Genomic DNA, 26,009 nt, shown 5'->3' on the forward strand with positions numbered 1-26,009 from the left:
CTTGCTCTAAAAATAAATCTTAGTTTCATTTTAGAGGGAAAAGGGAATGCCCAAGGTAGTATCATGAAACCAGATGATCTGGTTATAATCAAATAGCTGTTAGTGGGACCTTGCTGTGTGCAGATAGGCTTTCACGATTCCTACAATACAACAATGATTGCACTTCAAGAGCATTTCATCGACTGTAAAGTACTGAGGGACATCCCGAGACTGTGAAACACACTGTATAAATGCAAGCCTATCTTGCTTTATGTCTTTCTAAAAGTCTTAATTTTAACCTATTTATGGTCTCTAGAAGCTTACCCACTATTGATTTTAGGCTAACCTGTCTAAAGTTACCTGATTTATTCTTTTCTCCTACTGAATAGAGGTGCTACATTACCTGTCCTCTGGTTTTCTCAAACAACTTCCATATCCAAGAATGATCTAAAATGCTTTATGTGATTCTGCAGAGAAAAAATGTCATTCCTTCCCCCTGTACTATATTTAGCCCAGGTGCCAAAGCTACAAAACATTTTCTGATAAAATAATAGCTAATTTTTTTCCTGAATATGCAAAGCTATGAAGATTAAATCCATCAGTGACATCATTTCTTCAGCTTCACTTTGTAGTGGGAAGGGACAGGGGGAGGGGTGTGGGGGTGGGGGAAGAACCACCTTATAGTATTATATCAGCTATTATAATTATACTGATCAAGAGCAATTCTGCAGATGAATGAAGAAACCTCAGTCTGACCCGCTGTAAAATGTGACATTTCCATTTTCAGGCACATTAAATTCTGGATACCTGCCTGTGAAATAGGTGCAGTCAAATAACACAGGGTTGAGGGAGAACGGAAGGGAGGTGAGGGTGATTCTAACCCTACATTCTCTGAGTTACATACCCACCCTCAGGCTTTCAGCTTTCCATTGTCTCAGTGTCCATAGATTGAAAAGGGATGTGATTGGCTCAAGTTAAGCTATCTACAGAATCCTACTGGAAATGCGGACAGCAGGTGAAAAGAGAGCCAGCTTTAGCTATAATTCCCTCCTTTGAGAATTAGTCTGCCAACATGCACTATAAAGACCCACAGGTGGGTAATGGTCTCTTGACTGATGTAAACATGGTCGCCTGATGCCCGTGGGATTGTATCCCAGGAGGGACTCAACTAAATCAAGAGAGGAGAGGTGGGAGGAGAGAAAATGGAAATAACTGTATAATAAGGAAGTTCTACATTTTAAGATTTTGATTAAATAACCCTCGACACAAAATACTTCTTGATGCATAAGAAAAATGGAGGTCCTTCACTCCAGTGCAGCTGGATAAGTTGTGGCTGACAATGGTTAACTGGAGAGCAACAAGAGCTGTCACACAGAAACCAATTATCTTCCTTCATTGATCTCAACATGAACTGAAGTTTCCATCGGTGAAAGCCAGAGGCTGTATCTAATGATGAGACATGTTACGTATACTCTGAACGTGCTACTAGGGCAAACGTCTTATAAATCATGCAGCAACAAACTGTGAGCTGCCACCTCTCTATAATACACTACATACAGGTGTCTCATTTCTGAGACGTGGAAAAAAAAGCTCAGTACATTTGCTGAGCTTGAAAGTCTTGTCACATATAAACTGGGAAATGGAAAACATACAGTCTGGATTTCAAATAGCCAATCTGAACTAGATTTTGCATGCATATTGACCTACGGGTAAGGCAGAATTTGGACATTTTTATAATTTATATTTTGAGTTTGGGAAAGACTTGTGTGTTTTGAATTTCTCAAAAGGATGTCAAATCTTTGCTGAAAGGTTAATTCACTTGAAGGCCAGAGGGATTTTGCTCAGCACTGACTGTTCTTATGTTCACTTAGGTAGTGAGGACTGGAACATTTATCTCCTCTTGCACTTAGCTCCAGCCTCAAGCATTCTGAGGTCAGGTACAGTTCAGATTTCAGGAACAGATTCATTCAGCTTCACCCAAATGTGCCCTGTATAACTCCAAGGCCAAAAGAACAACTTTGCCCATCTCCCTTTCTCACACCAAATGACCTCCTGCCTCAGGGAGACCACCAGTTTGGTGCCAAATTGTAGTTGGACTGACAATGGACAATTCTCCACTAGATTGAATCACACTCTTATCATTGGTAAAGAGAGAATTCCAATGAAGCCTAGTCCTGGTAGGAAACAAAAACAAAAAAGTTCCCATACATCGCTAGACATAAACGGGGAGATGATGGTGTAGTGGTAACATCACTGGACTAGTAATCCAGGGGCCCAGGCTAATGTTCTGGGGGACATGGGGTCAAACTGGAATTTGAATTCAATTAATAATTCTGGAATATAAAGCTTGTCTCGGTAATGGTGATGATGACAACTATCATCGATTGTCATAAAATCCCATCTAGTTCACCAATGCCCTTTAGGGAAGGAAATCTGCCATCCTTACCTGGTCTGGCCTATATATGACTCCATTAACTGCCCTCTGAAATGACCAAGCAAACCACTCAGTTCAAGGGCAATTAGGGATGGCAACAAATGCTGGCCTTGCCAGCGACGCCCATATCTCATAAAAGAATTAAAACAAAACTTGGCATCCTGCTACTAAAGACTGACATAGAAAATGAAGACACAATTTCCTGCCTACAAACCACCAAATGACAATTGAATGCAACTGTTTTACTACAAAACAAAGCACATTTAAGTGCCTTAAGAATGTTAGCATCCATTCTATGAACAGGAGCTCACAGCGAGCGCTGTCAAAATAAGAGTAAACCTTAACTCAGAAAGATCCATCACCTGAGGAACCTCAACACAATAATAAGTTTTAAATATAAAATCAACGAAAATTGAGGCTATCTCACCACCTACAAGGAGCCACCAGCCATAACTGTGATGATCAGAGCTGTAACTAAACAGCAAGAGTCTTGTGAGATGTCTTCCTTAATACAAGAATACTGTAAAACAGCCCATATTAACAATCATTTGAAAACAGAAGATCAGTTGTCCTCTGCAGACAATCTGTCAAAACTACAAAGAAAAACTCTGGTTGAATAATTTCTCCTTTAAAACTGTAGTCAGTGTCCAATCACTTGCCTGTCAAGTTCATCAGACAGAAGGTAGATAGAAAGCTCTGTGAACTCAGGCTGATTGAGAAGCAGGAATGATGAGTGGAGATGAAAAAAAAAACTCCCACAAGCTTGTTCTTGATAGGGATTCACCTCATTTCACGTTGCTCCTGCCCAGCAGGTGTTGCTGGAAAGGGCTAATTTAGATTTTGTACTCAGGATGAGGCAATGCTGCATTTATTTCCCATCTTTAGTTGCCCTTCGAAGCAGGTGGTGGGAAGAAGTTTAAAGTTTGTTTGAGTACATATCCAGGGCCGCAAAGTGTTGGTGCATTGATGGGAAAAGACAAGGGTCGGTCTGTGGGCATCCTAAGATAAGTTCAGAATTCGTCATGCTGTCAGGAGAACACAGCAACTGGAGGGAAAATACTTCTCGACAGGTAGCAAGAAAATAATCCAGAAAATGAGTCAATACTAACTCCATTTGGGCACTTATTAGTGTCAACAAGAAAGAAAGCCTTGCATTTATATAGCACCTTCATGACCTCAGATTTTGGGCTGGACAGCATGGCTTGCAAGTGGAATTCACTGGCATTTCTAAAATGTAAACCTGACATTGACTGTGTGACTTAAATAATTTGTAAGCATCAATGATTTAAGGTAAGGGGTAGCAAATTTTTTAATCATACTCGATGTCAATCTCAGAGGCCAAGCAATGACCCCATCCCAACATGTTCCCAGTTGGACTTGTCAAAAATCAGCAATTCTGATGGCTTAATATAAACTCCACCTGCTGTTTCAAAAAACTGAAGGGATCACTAGTCGGAACAACAGGAGGGACAGATATAACAACTTTAATCCAAAGTCTTTTACACGTTTCTAGCAATTTAATTAGATGACCAACAAAGCAATGAATGCTACTGAAACAGTGGCGGTTAAGAAAGGTTACAAATCCCAGGATATTAAGATCTGCTGTTCTAATACAAAAATACATTGTGGTATTACCACGTGCTTGCATTTGTGACACGCAATATTTCCTACATCCACAAATAGTCATTTACTCCGTCAGATTTAAAAGGTTTTGTCACTGATTCCCCTTGCTGGTCACCTGGAACCAATAGCTTTATAAAAATGTCAGTACTTTGCTTTCAAAAAGCATCTAAAACACATGAAACATTGTCTACATAAGACACAAATATACAATGTGGTACTTAAACACAAAACTGACCAAGCACTGCAAAGAGACATTCATTGTGCAGTTCCCTTCTTTTTTAAGCTAACCTACAGCAACTATTAATTGCAAAATAACTCTTCGTCACCTGAAAAATTCCCAAAAATCACAGCATTAAAAAAAGGTGGCAGAGGGGAAAATAGATACCCAGGGGGTTAAGGATGTGATTTGATCAAAAGGTTCAGATGATAAATATAAGCTGGCTCCATCTTATTTTTTAATGCTTATATGCTGTGGAGCTGATTGGTTAAATCTACTTTGTTTTCATTGTGGGACTTAATTTTACAGGTCCTGAAGGATTAATAATTGTAATGTAAGCTTATTGAGTTAATAATGGGGGAAGAGTTAGTCAAAATTATGACAAGTTTCACACCTCCTTCAAGGGCCCATGCGCTGTATTGCCCTGAGGACGTGTGGTTTAACTTGTTGTCCAATTATTGTGAACTTAAGTATTTGAAAGGCAAGCCAGAGGTATGTGAACACTACCTCATCTGGTTCACCCTGGCAGTCTCTCCAGTTTAGAGGAAGTGCTTTCAGAAACCTTTCCACACATCCCTGTGACATACAATAGCTCTCCCTATGATGATTAAAGATCATGAAACTAAGGCCCAAGCCCAACCAACAGCCTTTCTTTCAGTTCAGAGTCATAGAGGTCTACAGCGCACAAAAAGGGCCTTTGGCCCATCAAGTCTGCACCGGTGAAACAAATACCTAACTGTTCTAATCCCATTTTCCAGCTCTAGGCCCATAGCCTTGTATGCCATGGCATCGCAAGTACACATCCAAATACTTCTTAAATGTTATGAGGGTTTCTGCCTCTGCCACCCTTTCAGGCAGTGAGTTCCAGATTCCCACCACTCTCTGGGTGAAAAAATTCTTCCTCACATCCCCTCTAAACCTCCTGCCCCTTACCTTAAATCTATGCCCCCTGGTTATTGATCCCTCCACCAAGGGGAAACATTCCTTCCTGTCTACCCTATCTATGCCTCTCATAATTTTATGCACCTCAATCATGTCCCCCCTCAAACTCCTCTGCTCCAGGGAAAATAACCTCAGTCTATCCAATCTCTCCTCATAAGTAAAACTCTCCAGCCCAGGCAACGTCCTGGGCCAGAATTTTTCCGTTGGCGAGTTGGGAGTGGGGCCCGCTCGCCGACGGGAAATTGACACGGGATGATGTTGTGAGGACCCCCCGACGTCATCCCGCCCCATTTAAATATTCGGGAAGGCAGGCGGAAAACGAAATCAGCTGTCTGCCCGCTGACCTGTCAATGGCCAATTGAGGCCATTGACAGGATAATTAAGCCACTTAAAGTCCCTGCCCATCCAACCTTAAGGCTGGTGGGCAGGCCAGGAGCTCCAGCGAGCTCCTGGTAATACATGAAATCTCATCCACTGGCAGGATGAGGTTTCATGTCTGTTCAAAAAATCTTTAATAAAGTTTTTGTCATATTTATTAACATGTTCCATCTTGTGTGACATTGTCACATGAGGGGGACATGTTAATAATTTTTTTGTTTTTCTATCTTTGAGGTTTATCAAACTTTCAGTGCTCTTCCTGAGACAGCACTTAGTCTCAGGGAGATGTGTGCTCTTTCGCACACTCTGATAGTTGGTGAATCCCTCCACCACCCCCACCCCTTGCACAGGAAGCGCAGGCCACTGGGCGGGCCTTAATCGGCCCGCCCACTCAAAATGGCGGCAGGGCCCGTTACGGCAGTGGCAATCAGCTGCCCGCCCATCAAAGGCAAAATTTTTCCCTGGTAAATCTCCTCTGCACTCTCTCAAGTGCAATCACATCCTTCCTATAATGCGGATTCCAGAAATGCATGCAATACTCTAGCTATGGCTTAACCAGCATTTTATACAGTTCCAGCATAACCTCCCTGCTCTTATATTCTATGCCTCGGCTAATAGAGGCAAGTACCCCATATGCCTTCTTAACCACCTTATCTACCTGTCCCGATACCTTAAGGGGCCAGTGGACATATACACCAATGTCCCTCTGATCCTCGGTGCTTCCAACGGTCCTACCATTCATCATGTATTCCCGTGCCTTGTTTGTCCTGCCCAAGTGCATCACCTCACTCTTATCCGGATTAAATTCCATTTGCTACTGATCAGCCCATCTATATCCTCCTGTAATCTAAGGCTAACCTCCTCACTATTTACCACCCCACCAATTTTCATGTCATCCTCGAACTTACTGATCAACCCTCCTACATTCAAGTCTAAATCATTTAGATATACCACAAACAGCAAAGCACCCACCACTGATCCCTGTGGAACTTCACTGGACACAGGCATCCGGTCACTAAAATACCCCTCGACCATCACCCTCTACTTCCTGTGATTCAGCCAATTCTGGATCCAGTTTGCCAAATTGCCTTGGATTCCATGGGCTCTTACCTTCAATATCAGTCTACCATACGGGACCTTATCAAGAGCCTTGCTGAAGTCCAAGCAGACTACGTCAAATATATTGCCCTCATCTACACACCTGGTCACCTCTTCGAAAAATTCAATCAAATTGGTCAGGCATGACCTCCCCTTCACAAAACCATGCTGACTGTCCTGGTTAATCCCTGCCTCTCCAAGTGCAGATTAATTCTGTCCTTCAGAATTGCTTCCAATAGTTTCCCCACCACTGAGGTTGGACTGACTGGCCTGTAGTTCCCTGGTTTATCCCTTCTTGAATAACGGTGCCACATTGGCTGTCCTCCAGTCCTCTGGCTCCTCTCCTGTGGCCAGAGAAGTATTGAAAATTATTGCCAGTGCCCCTGCTATCTCCTCCCTTGCCTCAATCAATAGCCTGGGATACATTTCACCCAGGCCTGGAGATTTACCTACTTTTAAGCCTGCCAGACAACTAAGAACTTCCTCCCTTTCTATGCTAATTTCTTTAATTATATCACAGTCCTTCTACCTGATTTCCATACCCATGTTATCCCTCTCACTTGTGAACACCATTCATTTAGAACCCTACCTAAGTCTTCTGGCTCCACATACAAATTCCCACTGTGGTCCTTAATGGGCCCTTCTCTTTCCCTAGTTATCCTCTTACTCTTAACGTACTTGTAAAATAACTTTGGATTTTCCTTTATTTTACCTGCCAATGTTTTTCATGCCCGCTTTTTGCTCTCCTAATTTCCTTTTAAGTTCCCCCCTACACATTCTATACGCCTCCAGAGCTTCCGCTGTTTTGAGCTCTCGGTATCTGCCATAAGCCTCTTTTTTTCTCTTTATCCAATCCTGTATATCCCTCAACATCCAGGGTTCCCTGGATTTGTCGGTCCCACCCTTTGTCTTTACTGGAATATGTTGGCCCTGTACTCTCCCTATTTCCTTCTTGAATGAGTCTCACTGCTCTGACGCAGATTTACCTAAAAGTAGCTGCTCCCAGTCCACTCTGGCCAAATCATATCTGATCTTATTAAAATCGGCCTTCCCCCAATTTAGAACTCTGATTTCTGGCCTATCCTTGTCCTTTTCCATAACAACCTTGAACCTAACGGAGCTATGATCACTATCTGCAAAATGCTCCACCACTGATACCTCTACCACTTGCCTGGCTTCATTCCCTAAAATTAAGGCCAGGACCATTCCCTCTCTTGTAGGAGAGTTCATTATTCTATTCACCAGATTGACTGCCCCTGTTTCTTGAAACTAATGAATTGTACTGGAATACAGTCCCACAACTGCCAAATGGCTATACCTGGTATGGGGGTCTTATTTGGGCTGACGAGATATTTGATATTCGGAAGCAGCAGAGAATAACTAATGTTTTCCCTCTCCAATGTACACATAGGTACGCTTTCCAACAGATGAGAAGAAATGTTTTTATGTAGCGAATTGCTATGATCTGGAATGCATTGCCTGAAAGGTAGGTGGAAGGAGATTCAATAATAACTTGTAAAAGGGAATTGGACATACTCGAATGGGAAATATTGCAGGGCTTTGAGGGAAAAGCAGGTCAATGAGGCTAATTGGAAAGCTTTCTCAAAGAGTTGTTAAAAGCAAAGTGGCTCGAATGGCCTCCTTCTATGCTGTTCTTTCTATGATAATAATCAATGGATTCCAGCTGGTATTTTCCCCTCTCTAGTACAAGGTCACTGTAGAATATTCAACATATTCCCAAATTTGGTCACACAGGTCGCAGTGATTTCCTCCAGTCTTGTGCATTCCTGAGCTCTAAATCAGGCCCAAGGTTCACCCAGGTCTATTATAATACAACCCATCCTTGCTCCAGCTGTGACTGACTTAACTCAACGTTGATCGAATCTGGCATAGTTCATAGCTCAGTGCCAACATCACGGCAAGAGCAATTGGTGCCGGGATTTGAGAGGGAAGTATCAGGACAGGTGAGGCCATTTCTCAACAGGAATGAGACTGCAGTTTACTGGAGCTTTTTGCCAAAGAAGTGGAACGACATGAAACTGGCTCTGTGATTTTCTGAGCTATGCTTTCCAATTGCTGAATTCACATATAAAAACTTGATGTCACACTGTGTTCCTCTATTCCTTATTTTTAAGTGGACATCAATATCTGCCCAGCATACAAATGAATGTAGTACAAGCACTTTGGGGTAAATGTTAGTTTTTATTGCCTGGACAGTGAATTCGCTGATCATCGCAGAATCGATCCAACATTCAGAATGAAAATCAAAAAGGTCCTAGAGAGGGAGCGAAATCTGCTCTGTCAGACTAACACCTAGGCAGTGAAGACATGAATTTACTCCATAAGTGTGAACTTGCCAATCTGAAAATAAAACCCTCTACAAATTAAATCAGAGATGACTTCTTTACTCCAAGAGCTTTTAGAACGTGGAACTCGCTACCACATAGAATTTTTGAAGCGAGTAGCATAAATGCATTTAAATAAACATTGACCTCAAAGTGCTTGTACTACATTCATTTGTATACATTTAAAGTGAAGCTACATTAGTACACGAAGGAGCTGAAAGGATGACATGGGGCAGAATCCTCCAGTCAGCGTGCGGAGGTGGGCCCGACACGTGTAAAATGACGCACGATGACGTCAGGCATGTGTCCTGACATCATCGCATGCCATCAGGATATTTCATTCGACAGGTGTGCACAAGGGTTGGCTGCGTGCCCACCAAAATGTCAATGGCCTATTAAGGTCATTAAGATATTAATTAAGGTAGTTAAGAACGCTGCCTGTCCAACCTTAAGGTTGCCGGGCAGGCGAAAACCCAAGTGGCCTTCGCGTTTTTCAGGAAACCTCATTCCTGAAGCTTTTATAAAATAAATAAATAAAATTTCCCACCTTTACAAACATGTCCCAACTCATGTGACACTGTCACATGAGGGGACATGTTTGAATAAATTTTTAAATCCATTCTTTAATTATTTTCCTAACCATTCAATCTCCCTGAGGCAGCTCCGTGCCTCAGGGAGGTTGCTGCACTCTTTCACGCACATGTGCGAAAGTTGCTGGCTCTGGCTCTCCCTTCTCCCCCCCGCCACACAGGTAGCACTGAGCGCTACCGGCCGCTACTGGTGATCGGCTCTGTGCCCGCCCCCCCACCCAGCCTACCTGCCATTGGAAAATTCCAGGCCCTGAAATATGGTGACAGGAGGCTCATGCACAGCATATACACCAAGATAAGAAATAGGAGCAGGAGTACAGCACACAGCCCACCGAGCCTACTCTGCCACTTAATATGATCATGGCTGATTTTGGGCTTCAACTCTATTTTCCTATCTGTTCTCCATACCCCTTCATTCCCTGAGAGGCCAAAAATCTGTCTATCCCAGCCTTAAATGTATTCAATGGCTGAGCATCCACAACGCTCTGGGATATAGAATTCCAAAGATTCACAACCCTGTCAGTGAAGAAATTTCTCCTTATCTCAGTCCTAAAAGATTGGCCCCTTAACCTGAGACTGTGCCCCAGTGCGACCAATGGAAACAATCTCTCAACATTCACCCTATCAAACCCCTTCAGTATTTTGTAGCTTTCAAGGAGATTGTCTCTCATTCTTCCAAAACTCAGAGAACGTAAGTCCAAGTTGGTGAACCTTCTCAGTATCGCCCCCAATGCAAGCATCTCCTTTCTTAAACATGGAGACCAAAACTACACAGATGTGGTCTCACCAAAACCCTGAACAATAGTAGCAAGACTTCTTTATTCTTGTACTCCTTGCATAAAGACCAACGTGCCATGTGCCTTCCTAATTGCTTGCTGCACCTGCATACTAACTTTCTGCATTCCTTGTCCCAGCACACTCAAGTCTCTTTGGATATCAACATTTACAAGCTTCTCACCTTTTAAAAAATATTCTGCTTTTTTATTCTTACAACCAAAGTGAATAACTTCATACTTCCCTATCCTATACTCCATCTGTCATCTTGTTGCCCATTTATCTAACCTGTCTACATCCCTTTGCAACCTCTCTGTGTCCTTCCCACAGTTTACTTTTCCACCTAGCTTGTTATCATCAGCAAAGGTAGATACGTTACTCTATGTCTCTTCATCTAAGTCATAAATAAAGATTGCAAATAGCTGAGGCCCCAGCACTGATCCTTACAACAGTCCACAATCCACTGCCTGCCAACTTGAAAAAGTCCAGTTTATGTCCACTCTCTGTTTTCTATCTATTAACCATCCTCTGTCAATGCTAATATATTATTCCCAACTCCATGAGCCCATATTTTTGCCTATTAACCTTTTGTGCGGTACTTTCCTATCAAATGCCTTTTGGAAATCTAGGTATACTACAACTACTGGTTCTCCTTTATCTGTCCTACTAGTTAAATCCTCAAAAAACTCTAATAAATTTGTCAAACAAAATTTCCCTTCAGTAAAACCACAAGTGGAATTTTATGTCCTTGTCGCTGTGGGGGCAGGGCCGTAAAACACAGCGAGCCATTCAAAAGTTCGTTATCTTTGGCAGGACTAGAAAACCCTGCCGGTGGGAGGGGCTGTAAAATTCCACCCCAAGTTCACTTGTTCTAATCATACTCTGCTTTTCTAAGTGCATTGTTAAGACTTTCTTAATAATAGATTCCAGCATTTTCCCAACAACTGATATTAGGCCAATTGGCTTGTAGTTCACTACTTTCCCTCTCCTTCCTTTCAACTTCCAATCTAGTGGGATCATTCCTGAAGCTGAGGAATTTTGGAAATTCATAGCTAGCACGTTCACTTTCTCTGCAGCTCTTGTAGAACCCAGAGTGTAAGGCCATAAGGTCCCAGGAATTTGTTGGATTTTAGTCCCATAAGTTTCTCTAATACTTTATCTCCACTGAAATTAATTTTCTTAATTTCCTCACTCTTCTACTGTGAAGACACGCACAAAATATTTGTTCAATGCCTCTCCCATTTCCTCGTTCCCTATGATAATTGCTCTTGTCTCTGCTTCTAAGGGCCCAATGTTTACTTTAGCTAATCCCTTCCTTTTTTACATACTTATAAAAGCTGACAATCTGTTTTTACATTTCTGGCTAGTTTACTTGCATATTCTATTTTTTTCCCTTTTTATAGACTTTTTGGTGACCCTTTGCTGGTTTCTGCAATATTCCCAATCCTCAGACTTGATACTGTTTTTGCACCATTATAAGCCTCTTCTTTTCATCTAATACTATCCTTAACTTCCTGAGTGAGCCATGGATGGGTCCTTCTTGCTGATCTTTTGTTTGTCAATGGAATATATTTTTGTTGAAGATTTTGAATTGCTTTTTTAAATATTCCCCACTCTCACCTCCATACCTTTTGGCCTATTTACCAATTAAACAGCCAGTTCTCCCATTATACCTACGTTATTGGCTTTGTGTAAGATTTCTGTTTGCGATTGGAATATGCCACTATCAAACTTAACAAGGAATTAAATAGTATTACGGTTGCTATTTCCCAGTGGATCTTTTACTATGATGCTTCATTGTACAATATTAGATCTAAGATAGCTTTATCCCTAGATGATTCCATAACGTAATGCTCCAAGAAACTGTCACAAAAACATTCTACAATCTCATCTTGACATTTCTTGCCCATTAGATTGTCCTAGTCTATCTGAATATTAAAGTTCTCCGCAATTATTACATTTCCTTTGTTACAAGCCCCAATAATTTCTTGTTTAATGCTCCGTCCAATGGTATAACTATTGTTAGGGGGCCTATAAACTACTCCCACCTGTGTTTTCTGACTCTTGCTATTCCTAATTTCTACTCAAATAATGGAATTAAATAATTTAACATAGGGAGCGAAGAATAGAGCTAAACAAAGTCACTTCTGCTAAATGAAAGGATACCTGGCTGAATCATTCCTGTTTCCCTGACTGGCTTCTATATTGGTTGTGTGAAAATTCCAGCTAATTGCTTTTTTTGTGTGTACTCGGCAAACAAACAATATGTAAGTATGACACATTTTAAATTTCCCTGTAATTTTGTTTTGGAACTGTTAAGTAATTACCTTACAATAAATGCAAGGCTGTTAATTCCCCTGTAATCATGCTTGAGAACTGCTAAATAGTTCTCATTTTCCCTCCTGAGAATCCTATTAAGCAATAATGTCATCAGAAAGGACTGAGTAGTCTACACTCAATGTAATTTTGCCCATGTTAAATGGGCTTCCTTTCATCGAGCAGATTATTCCAGATATTTAAATATGCATTTTTAAAAACACATTGATTTTAGAGATAGTCAACCTTGTCATTTAATCCCCGGGTTCAGGTTGGACCCATAAACTAGGCCGACCTTCGCTCTCACTGTTTAGAATGCCATCTAATCTCCAAGATTGAATTACTGCTCACTCCCAGCCACTCATAATTACACGTTTCAACTGTGACAAGTGCAACCAGCATGGCTCTGTTTGAAAAAGCGATACACTGGGAAAGGAATGCAAGTAGCTTCACGCACATCGTGGCCAGTCTCCATTTCCTTTCATACATTTGAAAACTGTGGGCTGAAAGTCTAGTTTACAAAGCAGGAGACCAGTGGGTTGAAAATTGTGGAAGAGGTGAGTGTAGTGCCTGCTGTGGTCCTTTCTGGGTACGTTATGAATTGGCTGATCATAAATGGGTGAAAGTAGGGACGCCACTATTGTCAGGATTTCCTTGTTGGGGCGGCGTTGGGGGAGGGGGAATAAGTCTATCAGGGAATGTGTGACTGATGACTGATTGCTTTCCCTTGACTTCTACTGGAAAGTGTGATCACATGTGTGTGTGCGTGTTGTGTGTATACATGTGTGTCCAACTGTGATGCCCCTCACACAGTAATAAAGTCATGTTGACATACACTGGCTGGGGCTATATGTGAAGCACAGCTGGTGAGGTATTCAATTCTGAACTCTGGAGAGCTGAACCCCATTGTGAGTCAGCACCTTCAGGGAAAGGGAGAGCAGCAAAGTAGGTAGGGGAAAGAAAATTAACCAAAAAAAAAATCTTTTAGCAAAGAACAAAGCAATGCATCCCATAATCTGGGCACCTGTACTTGAATATTAAATAAATGTTGCCTTATGTGACTTGGTCTTTAATTTTGTTTCATAATGCCTTTGCAAAATGCCTTATTGTGATAAAGGTGCTATATAAAAATAAATAATAGTTGTTGACCCCCTTCACCCTATCAGCCAAACTAAAGCACCCCATAGTGAGAAATGCATTCATAAAGATTACCCTGTCTGTCAGTGAGCGGCAAGAGGGCCCATTTACTCCTCAAAATTATATCTAGCCTAATATGCACCAATGACACACAGAATTCTTCTTTGCCTCTCTGTTGAAACCCAAATAAAACCAGACAAAAACTAAATCAGTCAAAATAGACTGTTTTCTTTTAACAGATGCTGAGCAGGCTGTGGCTGAATTCTACTGTTGCTAAGAAGCCCTAATATGTACCAGTTTCCCGCTTAAGTATCTCAACTTCAAAAAAAAGAGAAGGGATTATCACCAGCTTTAAAGAGACACTTTCAAATAAGAATGGTTCATTAGAGATTGACCTCCCTGTCTACTTGTTCTTCATGACCTATCTCATTGAGTATAATCAGAAAGATACATCTCAAAAAGACTGATGAGATAGGGCGAACAACCAAGAATATGTAATTGATAAACAGTACTCAGCAGAATTGAAATAAAAATAATCCCAATCTTGGTTGTTTTTCTGTCTAATTCTGTGACTATAACGTTCAGTGAGGTCCATAAATGCATATAATACAAATGAGTGCCGATGCAGGAATCCACCCCTTGTAGATGTGTGAGGATAATTCCATGATACAAACTTAATTACAGCAGCAAAAACATTTTTTTAAAGCAAGAATATTAAAGGATTTGGACTCAATGCAGCTGAATGGAGTTAGAATACAGATGAGGCATCATCCTACTGAATGGCGGAACAAACTTGAGTAGCTGAATGGCCTACCCCTGTTCCTATGTATTTCTGCATGACAGAAAAGCAAATGATTTCATGAGGATGTTGATTTCTTTTAACAAAGCTACTTTTTTTTTTGAATGCTGGCACACGTACAGTTTGGATTCTGAGAGATTGGAGCCTGTGTGTAGCCTGTTCCCCCAACACCCTCTCAACTGAGCAATGTTTACAAATTAAATCCAACTCTCCGACCCAGTGGCAGAATAGCAAGCATGCAGAGAACCTGGGACTGTCATCCTGCCACGACGAGAAGGGGAGCCATCCCAGCTTAGCAGTGGAAGAGCCAGGAGACTCCCCCAGAATCCCAGGCAAGCAGGTGCCATCATTTAAAAAAAAAAGTTTGGCTGGTACGCATCGATTCTTGCATTAAGCGCTCATCAGAACATTACATTATCGCCTCATTTGAAATGGCAGGCTCTCGACTGGTAGCAAGGGTGTTTACGCTTGGTTTCGTGTGTGTACCTGGTCTCCAGTGGCACATTGCTGCCAAGAACCCAGCTGTCCTGCAGCTGAACAGATTCTGGCGTGGTGGGCAGCTCGTTGGGCAGGACGGCCGCTGGGGCCGGGCTCTGGTTCCTCCTCTGGCTCAGCGAGTTCCTGTTGAGCGAAGTGACGGACGGATGCTGCTGGGTCAGGTGCTGCTTGTGCACAGGGGGGAGCGGCTGTAATGTTGACTGGCTCTGCTGGCTGGGTGGTTGCTCTAAAGGGAGAGGGACAGAAAAGAGGGGAGGGGGGAGAAAATAGATTGCAAACAACGTCAGTGTGTTTCAAGCTTTTGTCTGCTGGAGTCTTAGATGAGCGAGGGAGTGTGGTTTGGATTGACTCCCTTGCTCATCACAGCTCCATATTGTTAACATACATTCTCATTCAGTCTTTTAAATATATATAGGAGTCAGCTGGCCTGTCAAGCTACTACTCAAAGTGTTAATGGATGAGTGTGGCAAATTTATGGTACAAGACAACTGAATGTCACATCAGCTCAGTGATAGAATACAGTGCAGGAAGCCATTTGGCCCATTATACCCTGTGCTGGCACTTTGGAATAGTTATCCAATTAGCCCTAAAGCCCTGCTCTTTCTCCGTAGCCCTGCATTTTTTTTTCTTTTTCAAGTATTTATCCAATTCCCTGTTGAAAGTTAGTATTGAATCTGCTTGCACCACCCTTGAAGGGAGTGCATTCTGCATGGGAAGTTCTTCCTGCAAAAAAAAAATTCTCATCACTCTCCCTGTCACCAATTCTCTTAAATCTGATTTCTCCGGTATCCACTTAGACCTCCTTGAGTTGTGCCATTTTCTAGAAACCTGCACAAAGTGCTTTTGAAGGAGATACAGTGCCCTGGCTCTCGGACTGGTGAATGGATTCACAACTGCAACAAAAGGTTGCATCTCTGCTGATGTTAATTAAATTCTTTGGCACAGTTGGGCTTTGCGTCACCCCTCAGCTATTTCACCTGATGAGGTTCAGTACAACTTACGTTATTAAAAAAACAAAGTATGAAATAAATAAACTGAAGTAAAAAAAGCAGGGTTAGAACTTAAATCATGCCCCCTGAAGATTCAATTGTAAACCTGATGTGTTACTGAGCCAAGAAGGGCAGGAGGGACGCAGATTTGATTCCCCAATATGTGCTGAGTAAAAGCATTTATCTCATGTTGGCATCTTGTGGGACTCTCACCTGTTGAATGCACCTGCATGCTGCCTGCACCATGTTAGTGATGCGACATGTTCCACTGAGCAAGCAGGAGTATTCCATATACACACGCACTCCCTTTGGCAGAAACCCATTCTACGGAGCAGATGTTGCTTTCGTGCCCATTTAACAGATTGTAGCACATGCTGATTATCACTTTCAAAACATCATATACCTAATGACCATTAAATCCATTAGGCTGCCCATTTCCTCGACTCAAGCTGCACATTTTCCTGACTTTGCAGGAGGCACACGCTGGGACACCCGGCCTGGAGCTGGGGAACCTCCTCCGAGCAGTTGGTAGTGTCTCGATTACTTACACGGCTGCCTCCTGATTAATACGCCACTGGTCTGCCAAGAGAGGCTGCACTGCAGGTCTCATTTCTGTACACAGCTTCAAAGGGCACTACCAGCTCAATTAGGGGGCTTGTGCGTTGGCTCACTTCCTGAAATAGCTGACTCTGGACTTCCGTTGGTATGCTAAGTTCACTCTGCATTAAAAACTGTGACTGCCCACAGCATTGTCTTTTACAATCCAAGCATACCCAGGTTTACACACAGTTTAACAAAGACTGAGACAATAATAACATATCTTCAGCAGCAGAAATGACTGCATTACTCAATTTTATAACACAGCATGAATTCTTGCATTTTTATAGTGAGGATGAATCTATCTTGAGCAGCAGTACAAAACAGGTGATTATGAATAAACAGGCTGTTTTACACCCCACCAAAATATTGGAGTGGGGGCAGGAGTATGAAAGGGACCACCAATCTTTTCACACATTCTTGTGTTATCGCCCATGTTCAGTGTCATTTCCCTTCCCCCTCCAGTGTTTGGCAACGCTAAAACATCAGTGCTTCACACAACAGACCACTTATAAAGCACAGTCATTGCTGATACTCAGGCAAGGACATGTCCAATAAAATTGTCTTACAAGATAAATTTAGAGTGCCTGCTTAAGATCAGCTTTTGCATGTCAAAAGGCACCGCATAAATACAAATTGTTGATGCATATTGATTTCTTTCCACTACCTTTTCAAGGTATGACTGGGTTTCATCTTCTGCCATCAACACTGTACTGTGAACTTATTGAAGCAGCAATCTGTAGGATGTACAGCGAGGAACACTGGAAATTATTGTAACCAATTCAAGGGTCTTTTCCAGACTCAGAACCACAGACTGGCTACAGCAGAGAAGGAGGTCATTCAGCCCGTTGTGTCTGTGCTGGCCCTCCGAAGGAACAATTCACCTAGTGCCACTCCCCTGCCTTTTCCCCGCAGCCCTGCAAATTTTCCTTTTTCAGATAATGATCCAATTCCCTTTTGAAAGCCTCGATTGCACGGTCTCCATCACACTCTCAGGTGCGGCATTCCAGATCCTAACCACTCGCTGAGTGAAAAAGTTTTAGCTCATGTTGCCATTGCTTCTTTTCCCAATTACCATAAATCTGTGCCCTCGCTTTCTTGATCCTTCCACGAATGGGAACAGTTTTTCCTTATCTACTCTGTCCAGATCTCTCATGGTTTTCAATAACTCTAATAAATCTCTGCTCAAACTTCTCCAAGGAAAACAAGCTCAACTTCTTTAATCTATCCAAGTAACTGAAGTTCCTCATCCCTGGAGCCATTCTCGTGAATCTTTTCTGCACCCTCTCTGATGCCTCCACATCCTGCCTAACATGCAGTGCCCAGAACTGGATGCAAAACCCCATCTGAGGCCGAGCCAGTTCTTTTGGACTCGTAAATAGTTCAAAAACACATTAAAACACAAAACACTCACAGATGGGGCCCACCTATGTGTTTTCAGACTGCTTAAGAAAATATGACAGAGGTCATTTTTCTATGAATGTCTTAGCCACTTGGTTTTACACAGTATTGGGCCATAGCTTTCAGTAACCAGTTATCTAATTGTTGTTAGTTAGACTTGCCCTTTGCAAGTTTAGGTGTTTAATGTTTTTACGTGGCATGTTGCTGAAACTGCAAGATGGTAATGCTGTATTGAGGAAAACTGGGCATCTGGGTACTGAGTGACCAAGGGCAAGCAACTGAATCTCCTTTACCAATTTCAGATTAAAGGATTGAGTGCTAGGGCTAAGCAGGAAGTGTGAATTATAGTGGGTGAGTTCAATGTCAAATCAGATACAGAAAGAGACAAAGGGCAGGGCTTTCCCTCCATGGGGGACGGAGGTGTGGAAACAGAGGGCTACATTTTACATGCCCCCGGCACGCGAGCTTCCCACGGTGGGGGCATGGAAAATAGGGCAGGTGCCCACCCCACCACATTCCCGCCCACCCCCATAATGTGGGGTGGGTCAGCAGGTGCCAAAATTGGCAGCTCACCCACCATATTTAAATAAATAATCAAGGGTCAATTAGGCTTGTTATCAAGTCAATTGTGTTGCCATGCCATAAAACAGCCGGGCGGGAGTGGGCAGCCCGATTTTTTCTCTTACACATTTAAACGGCAGGAAGGCGGGGGGGGGGGGGGGGGGGGGGGGTCGCTTTTCGGCGGCTGAGTTTTGCTGATCATGGGGCGCCCCGCACCAACCCTCAAGGTCAAATCCCCCTTCCTTCCTATCCACTCCTTCCCTTAAACCCATCCGCTCACCCCAGCCACCCCTCCACCCCTCTCCCTAATCTATCCAAATTCTCCCAGCCAATGATACCGGACCTACCTGCTCCAGAGATCCATGGGTCTTGGTTTTCTTCTTCTGCACTGACGCCCTCATGCCATCCAATCCGATTGGCCAGCAGCTCCAGAGGGCAGAGCTTCCTCCCCACTGAGGGGCAGAAGTCCCATTAGGCCCTCGTTAATCTGCCCTGCAGCGCTTTATAGCTGGGGGGTGGATCAGTTTGAAGGAGGTCAGCTCCATGACAACTTTGTTTTCTGAGGTGGGATCGATCTAGCACCGCTGTATTATTCCGCCCAGAGGTCGGGATTCTTTCCAGGTCCCAAACCTGTCCCCACAGTGAAACCGTCACATTCTTGTGATATTTACAGGGGCGCTACCTTAACTGGTCCAGGGATAGGCTCGTCATCCAATTAAGGCCTTCCAGCTTGAAAGGAGCAGCAGGCTACAATGGAAGGTAAGTAAGAGAGAGAGGGCACATCAAGATAAAGATGCCTCTCTCCAACTTCTTAAAATCTAAATGTAAAAAATGGCTTTTGCAGCTAGGCCACCTACTATGTCGTGTGAGTGGGAGAGCCTCTCGAAAGGCTGGCCTGTGGCTGCGCCTGCACATAGGCAGAGTGCAGCGCCAAAGGGATTAACAGCCTTACGTAAAGCTGGGCCAAAGTCTCAAAGAACTGAGAAGGGTCTTCGAACCAGCTCACCTCAGCACTCACCAGCCTCCATGGCTGCCTCCAAACTGCCTCTTGAGGCAGAATGCCCAACTCGATCATGCTCCTGTCTCCCCCATAGAAAAGATTGTGCATTCATGGGTTGTTTCCATGGAGACGGATCTGCCAAGTCGGGAGATCTCCTGACTCGAGAATTCCGCCTCCATGATGCAAATCCAGCCCAAAGTTACTTGTTTGAAAAGTCCAACAACCATTAAAACCTGAAGGAAATAAGGCCCACCACTTGAAATGCTTAATTCTGAGTGCCTGAGAGGTTAACTGGCAGCAAATATCATTTAGCACATTGCTAAAATTGTACTTAGCAAGTTTAGTTTGTGTCTACTGTGCTAACACAGCAACTTGACAGTATTCAATAGATATCTGCAGTAAGGCAGATATTGGCATGCTACTTTCACATGGCTAACAGCAGGCTGCTGCAAATTCTGGATTTTTGGGTTTAATTGCGCATTGGCCCCTTACCTGAAGCTGCAGTACTATTTGTATATAATTAACAGCAAGTGCCGTTAGCCTGACCGCTAGTTTGACAGAAAATGGTGGCCCATTTGATCGAATTTTTTGAGGAGATAACCAGGAGCGTTGATGAGGGTGGTGCATTTGATGTGGTCTACATGGACTTTATCAAGGCCCCTCATGGCAGACTGGTCAAAGAAGTAAGATCCCATGGGATGCAAGGCAAAGTGGCATGTTGGATCCAAAATGGACAGAGAAACAGGAAGCAGAGGGTGATGGTAGAGGGGTGTTTCTGTGACTGGAAGTTTGTTTCCAGTGAGGTTCCGCAGGGCTTGATGCTGGCGCCCTTGCTGTTTGTGGTGTACATAAATGATTTGGACTTAAATGTAGGGAGTGTGATCAAGAAGTTCTTGGATGACACGAAAATTGATAGGGCGGTAAATAGTGAGGAAGATAGCCGTAAACTGCAGGAGGATATCAATGGACTGGTCAGGTGGGCAGAGCAGCAGCAAATGGAACTCAATCTAGAAAGCTGTGAGATAATGCACTTGGAGAGGGCTAACAAGGCAAGGAATTATACTATGAAGGGTAGGACCGTGGGAATCACTGGAAATCAGAGGGACCTTGGTGTGCATATCCACAGATCCCTGAGGGTAGCAGGGCAGGTAGATAAGGTGGTTAAGAAGGCACATGGGATACTTGCCTTTATTAGCCGAGGCACAGAATACAAGAGCAGGGAGGTTATGCTGGAACTGTTTAAAATGCTGGTTAGGTCACAATTGGAATACTGTGTGCAGTTCTGGTCACCACATTATAGGAAGGATGTGATTGCACTGGAGAGGGTGCAGAGGAGATTTACCAGGATGCTGTCTGGGTTAGAGGGTCTGAGCTATGAGGAAAGATTGAATAAGCTGGGGTTGTTTTCCTTGGAGCAGAAAAGGTTGAGAGGGGAACCCCCTCATCATTGGAACATATATAATTGGGAGCTAGCAGTCTGAAAGTTTAGACAGTCGGTGTTTTCAGAGTTTGGATTGTGAGAGAATGATTTCCAGGTACTAACAGCAACTCCATTATCCTGACAGGTTACCCTTTAAAAGTTGAAGTGCCGAACTGGATTTTCTCACTTTAACAATGGGAATTGTAAATCTCTGGCCTTGAACGGAGGTGTATAAGATCATGAGGGATGTGGATACGGTGGAGAGGAAGGCACTTCTTCCAACAGCAGAGGGGTCAATAACTAGGGAGCATAGATTTAAGGTAAGAGGCAGAAGGCTAAGAGGGGAGTTGAGAAATTTTTTTCACCCAGAGGGTGATGGGAGTCTGGAACTCACTGCCTGAAAGGGTGGTTGAGTCAGAAATTCTCATAACGCTTAAGTAGTATTTAGATATTCACTTGCATTGCCATAACCTCCAGTGCTATGGGCCAAGCGTTGGAAAGTGGGATTAGTGTAGTCAGATCTTTGGTGACCAGTGCGGACACGATGGTCCAAATGGCCTCCTTCTGTGCTGTAAACGTCTCAGTCTATTAAATTGCACAGGAAGTTGTTCAGGCTGAGAAGATATTTCTCACAAAAAACACCTCTCCAAAGAAAAAAATTAGGCCGTGATCTTTTTCCCTCCCAGGCATTTCTTTTCTTTGTTTCATGTTTCCCACTGCACCTGCAGCTACTGCAAACACTCCCTTGGGTCATTATCTGAGATTGCAGAGTGTGAGCTGACTCTTACACTTAGCACTGCAATATAGACGAGTGCACGACTTCATCGTGTTTCCCTGGCTGGTTCCCGCAATTTCCATCTGGCTTCAATCTGGAACCTCCTCATCATTGGAACATATATAATTGGGAGCTAGCAGTCTGAAAGTTTAGACAGTCGGTGTTTTCAGAGTTTGGATTTTGAGAGAATGATTTCCAGGTACTAACAGCAACTCCATTATCCTGACAGGTTACCCTTTAAAAGTTGAAGTGCCGAACTGGATTTTCTCACTTTAACAATGGGAATTGTAAATCTCTGGCCTTGAACGGAGAAAGTAACTCATGGGGGTCAAAGGTTTCCATTTCAGTGGTATCCTAGTTTATTATATATGGACTATTGGAATGATTCCCAAGCCCAGCTGGCAATGAACATTTCAGTTCCACTGTTTAATGCTTCTTTAGCCGGGGGTACGAATCCTGCCATACTGTAATGGAAGCTGGATGGTCAGAGCAGGATTCCCATCCGGGGTGTTGCGGGGGGGGGGAGACAAAATGTCCTGTCGTACAGGAGACACTAGAAACATTTTATCCCCACTTGCTTGGTGAGTGGAGAGAAACTTTCCACTCAAAAGAAAAACAGGTAAATGGCTTTGGCTTGCCTTGGGCACATTTAAAATATTTCCCTTCTCAAACATACAGATCATGTATTTTGGATAAAAAAAATCTGTTTTTTTGGAGACAGGGGCATGATTGGAAGATGCGAAACACTAGAAAATTGAGAGTACATTCCCCCAACACATGAATTATTACTTCTTATTGAATGCTGTCACGTGGCATCCTGGTGAAAGGCAGCAAAAGTATGCTATTACTTTGTGTACTGCAGTAACCCCTGGTGACAGGCAGTTATAGTTCAAAGGAGCCAAGAGGCATGTCACCCACATAAAAAGAGCAATTTATTAGCAGGTAGAGAGGAGCTGCTTTTTTTAAAAAAAAAATTAACTGCACAATCCTGCATACTCTCAACACGGAGCTCAATGAACATGGGTTAAGGGAGGACTGGGACCGAATGAGTCTGTGATTGATTATACTCTGCTTGGCCACTTAATGCATTAGGTACAGATGCCAAAATATAGAGCAAATCATAGCACGAGCTGTAAGGATTACAAAGTGAAATTTATGGAGCAACTAAAAGATTTCAGATTTCTTTGGGCAGCAGAAACCTGATTACAAGGCATGTACTTTGCTCACTATTTTTCAATGTCATACTGTCATGGGGTGCCCATCAGTGGGCTGTTATTTCAAAAGCTTTTGATTAATATTTCATGGAAGAACTGAAATTACATCCTTTGTAGTTTGCTGTTTTAATGGGGCTGAGTGGTATCTGGCAAATATCTTTTTACGGCTGTGCCTAGTTTAATTTGAGGCTACTTCCACAAATCGCACTCAGTTTATCAGAAGGCTGTTCAAACTTTGCTGTAAACAAATCAATGCTATAAAGGTGAGGTGATGTGCAGCATTGCAGCCGCATAGTCTCTCTAGGACCTGCTGCAATCTGAGAAAGCACAGGGAGCCCAAACACAACAAAGGACAAGCAACTTAAATCCAGCTCGAAAATGAGTGAAGAGGGCACTCAGTAGAGCGCGTACCTCCAGCATGTTGTGTTAACTCAACGTTAATACAATTACGTAGGTCTTCCTTGAGGCTTTTCATTGCTTGTCGATGCTCTGCAACTACAAAGCTGAAAAAAAGAAATCCTTTTAACAGCTTCCATCTCACAGAGATGGCTTCAGGCCAATTCTCATCCAACAACCTGCTCTGAAAACTCTGCTCACATTTTGACAGCTGAGAGAAATTCTGCCACAGCAGCTGAGATAATCCAGAACATTCTAAAACAATCAACAAGGTTCTAAATCAAACAACCCACAACATTCTAAAAGAAAAAGTCAATTTGGGCCACCTCTTAAATTTAATGGTTTCTTTCCAAAAAATTTCCAGGATCCAGGTCTACTTCTTCACCGAACTTCTTCCATGGGCCATACGTTACCTGAATACCAAGTTTTGTTGAAATCTGTCCATTCATTTTTGAGATTTTTGTTTAGACAACCAGACTAACAGGGGCAAAAACATGACATCTGCCCAGCTTCAGTGGCAAGTGGTAATTAATAAAAAGAAACATTCCTTTGAGCTATTCTCTTTACCAGCAATCAGCAAGGGAAATATGAATTATAGTGAGTGACTATGGGCTGGATTTTGCAGCCCTGCCCACCGCTGGGATCATCTGGTCCTGCCAAAAGTCAGTGTACTTTTGGCTGGGCTGCCGAATCTCCCGCTACAGGTCCAGTCACGACGGGGCTGGAAAATCCCAGCCTATATCATTTAGTGGGATGAGTCTAACTATACCAGCCCAGCAGAAAATAGGCGGGCAGGCAATTATTATCAACCATCACTGAGCTGTCAATGCCTAATTCTGTTCCCACTGTCTGGAATTTTAACATGCTCTTCTGAGCAGACGACAAGGACATGTGCCTAAAGCCAGTAGGCTCCCTCTTTAAACATCTAAATCCGTCACTGGGCCTTGACTGCAGTTTTAACTGGTGACCTAAGCAGGGAACGCCAGAGAAGAGGACCCAGGACCAGAAGATGGGGTCTGAATGGGAATAATGGCATAGTCGTACTGTTAGTGGACTAGTAAACCAGAGGCCTGGACTGATACTCCAAGGACACAAGTTTAAATCCTTTCATGGCAGCTGGGGAAATTTAAATTCAATTAATTAATAAATCTGGAACAAGATCTGAGTTTCATTAATAATGATGATGAAGCTACCAGACTGTTGTTAAAAACCCATCTGGGTCACTAATGTCCTTTGGGGAAACATCTGCCATCCTTACATGGTCTGGCCTACACGTGACTCCAGACTCGCAACAATGTAGTTGACTCTTGACTACCTTCTGAAATGCCTAGCAAGCCACACGGTTGCATCAAATTGCTCCAGAGAAGAGCACATTGGATGTACCTCCACCACATGGACAGCAGTGGTTCAAGGTGGCTCACTACCTCAATCACAAGGGGAGTTAAGGGTGAACAATAAATATTGGCCTTGACAGCGACACTCACATCTCAAGAACGAATAAAAAAATGCTATGTTTTATTAACTTTTTTTTAAGCTTTCCTTGTGAGGGGCCATGAAGAGCAGGAATGGTCTTCCGGGGCCCAACCAGAAAAATTTTGGCCTTGCATGCTCCAAGCATCCCCCCTTCATGAACATGAGGACCTCCCATACTCCTCTCCCAAGACTTATCTGCCAGCTGCTGATCATAACATTGGGCCTGGAAATGGAGTCCTACTACCTGACATCGTAATCCTGCCTGCCAACCAGTTTCTGTTTCCCACCCGTCCCAGGCAGGCAGCCGACAGATGAGACCTGGAGTTAAAATCAACTCAGCTGCATGCTGCCAAGGTTAGGGGGCTTTGCCTCACCACCTGCCCAAGCCTCAGGTTAAAATCAAGACTCTTGATATTTCTAATTCAGTAGCTTGCAAGTGTCGCGTCGAGCTCTGGGACTAGTTAAAAATCTATCGCCAGTGATCAGGAAAGAACAATGGTGCAAATGCTATCAACCTATAATTTAAATCCATTTCTCTCTCTCCACAGATTCTGCCTGAGCTGCTGAGTGCTTCCAGCACTTTCTGTTTTTATTTCAGGCTTCTAACATATGCAGCATTTTGCTTTTGTGATGGTGTAAATGTCCTGCTATTCTCGCAGCCTCAGACGCCAGCAGGAATGTCAGGGAATAATGGATGCATGCTCCATGATTTGCTGCCCATTGAAAATTCTCTACCACATGAACAATTAACCCTCCTAAAGAAATGGGTAAACAATTAATGTTGAAATAGGGACATAAGGAAAATTGTTTGCGATAAGTATTAGGCATTCTCATGGTATTGCCTACATTGGGCTAACACTACTCTCCAAACAGAGCATTCACACACTTGTATTCACAAAGTATTTGAAAGTAGTAGTGTATTCATAAATTGTGAGAAGAATTTGATGGTGCCTATAGGGTCAATGGTCCTCAATACCTTGCTGCTTCCGTCTATACTCTGAGGTTGCCAGCTGCCTGATTTCAGATCTTGCTATCTTAAACTCTCCCAGTTAG

The 26,009-nt window shown here is 43.1% G+C and overlaps 1 protein-coding gene across 4 annotated transcripts in view; it reads right to left on the reverse strand.

Annotated features, from left to right (window-relative positions):
• The window catches only part of tenm3 (teneurin transmembrane protein 3), a 584,772-nt gene that overhangs the window by 258,687 nt on the left and 300,076 nt on the right, over positions 1-26,009 (reverse strand). For all 4 annotated transcript variants that reach the window (XM_041186060.1, XM_041186059.1, XM_041186063.1 and 1 more), the window contains one exon: positions 15,119-15,356. In XM_041186060.1, coding sequence (XP_041041994.1) covers positions 15,119-15,356 — 238 coding nt within the window. The remainder of the gene's footprint in view (positions 1-15,118; positions 15,357-26,009) is intronic.

The sequence above is a fragment of the Carcharodon carcharias genome, chromosome 4 (assembly GCF_017639515.1).
Source record: "Carcharodon carcharias isolate sCarCar2 chromosome 4, sCarCar2.pri, whole genome shotgun sequence".
Lineage (NCBI taxonomy): Eukaryota > Metazoa > Chordata > Chondrichthyes > Lamniformes > Lamnidae > Carcharodon > Carcharodon carcharias.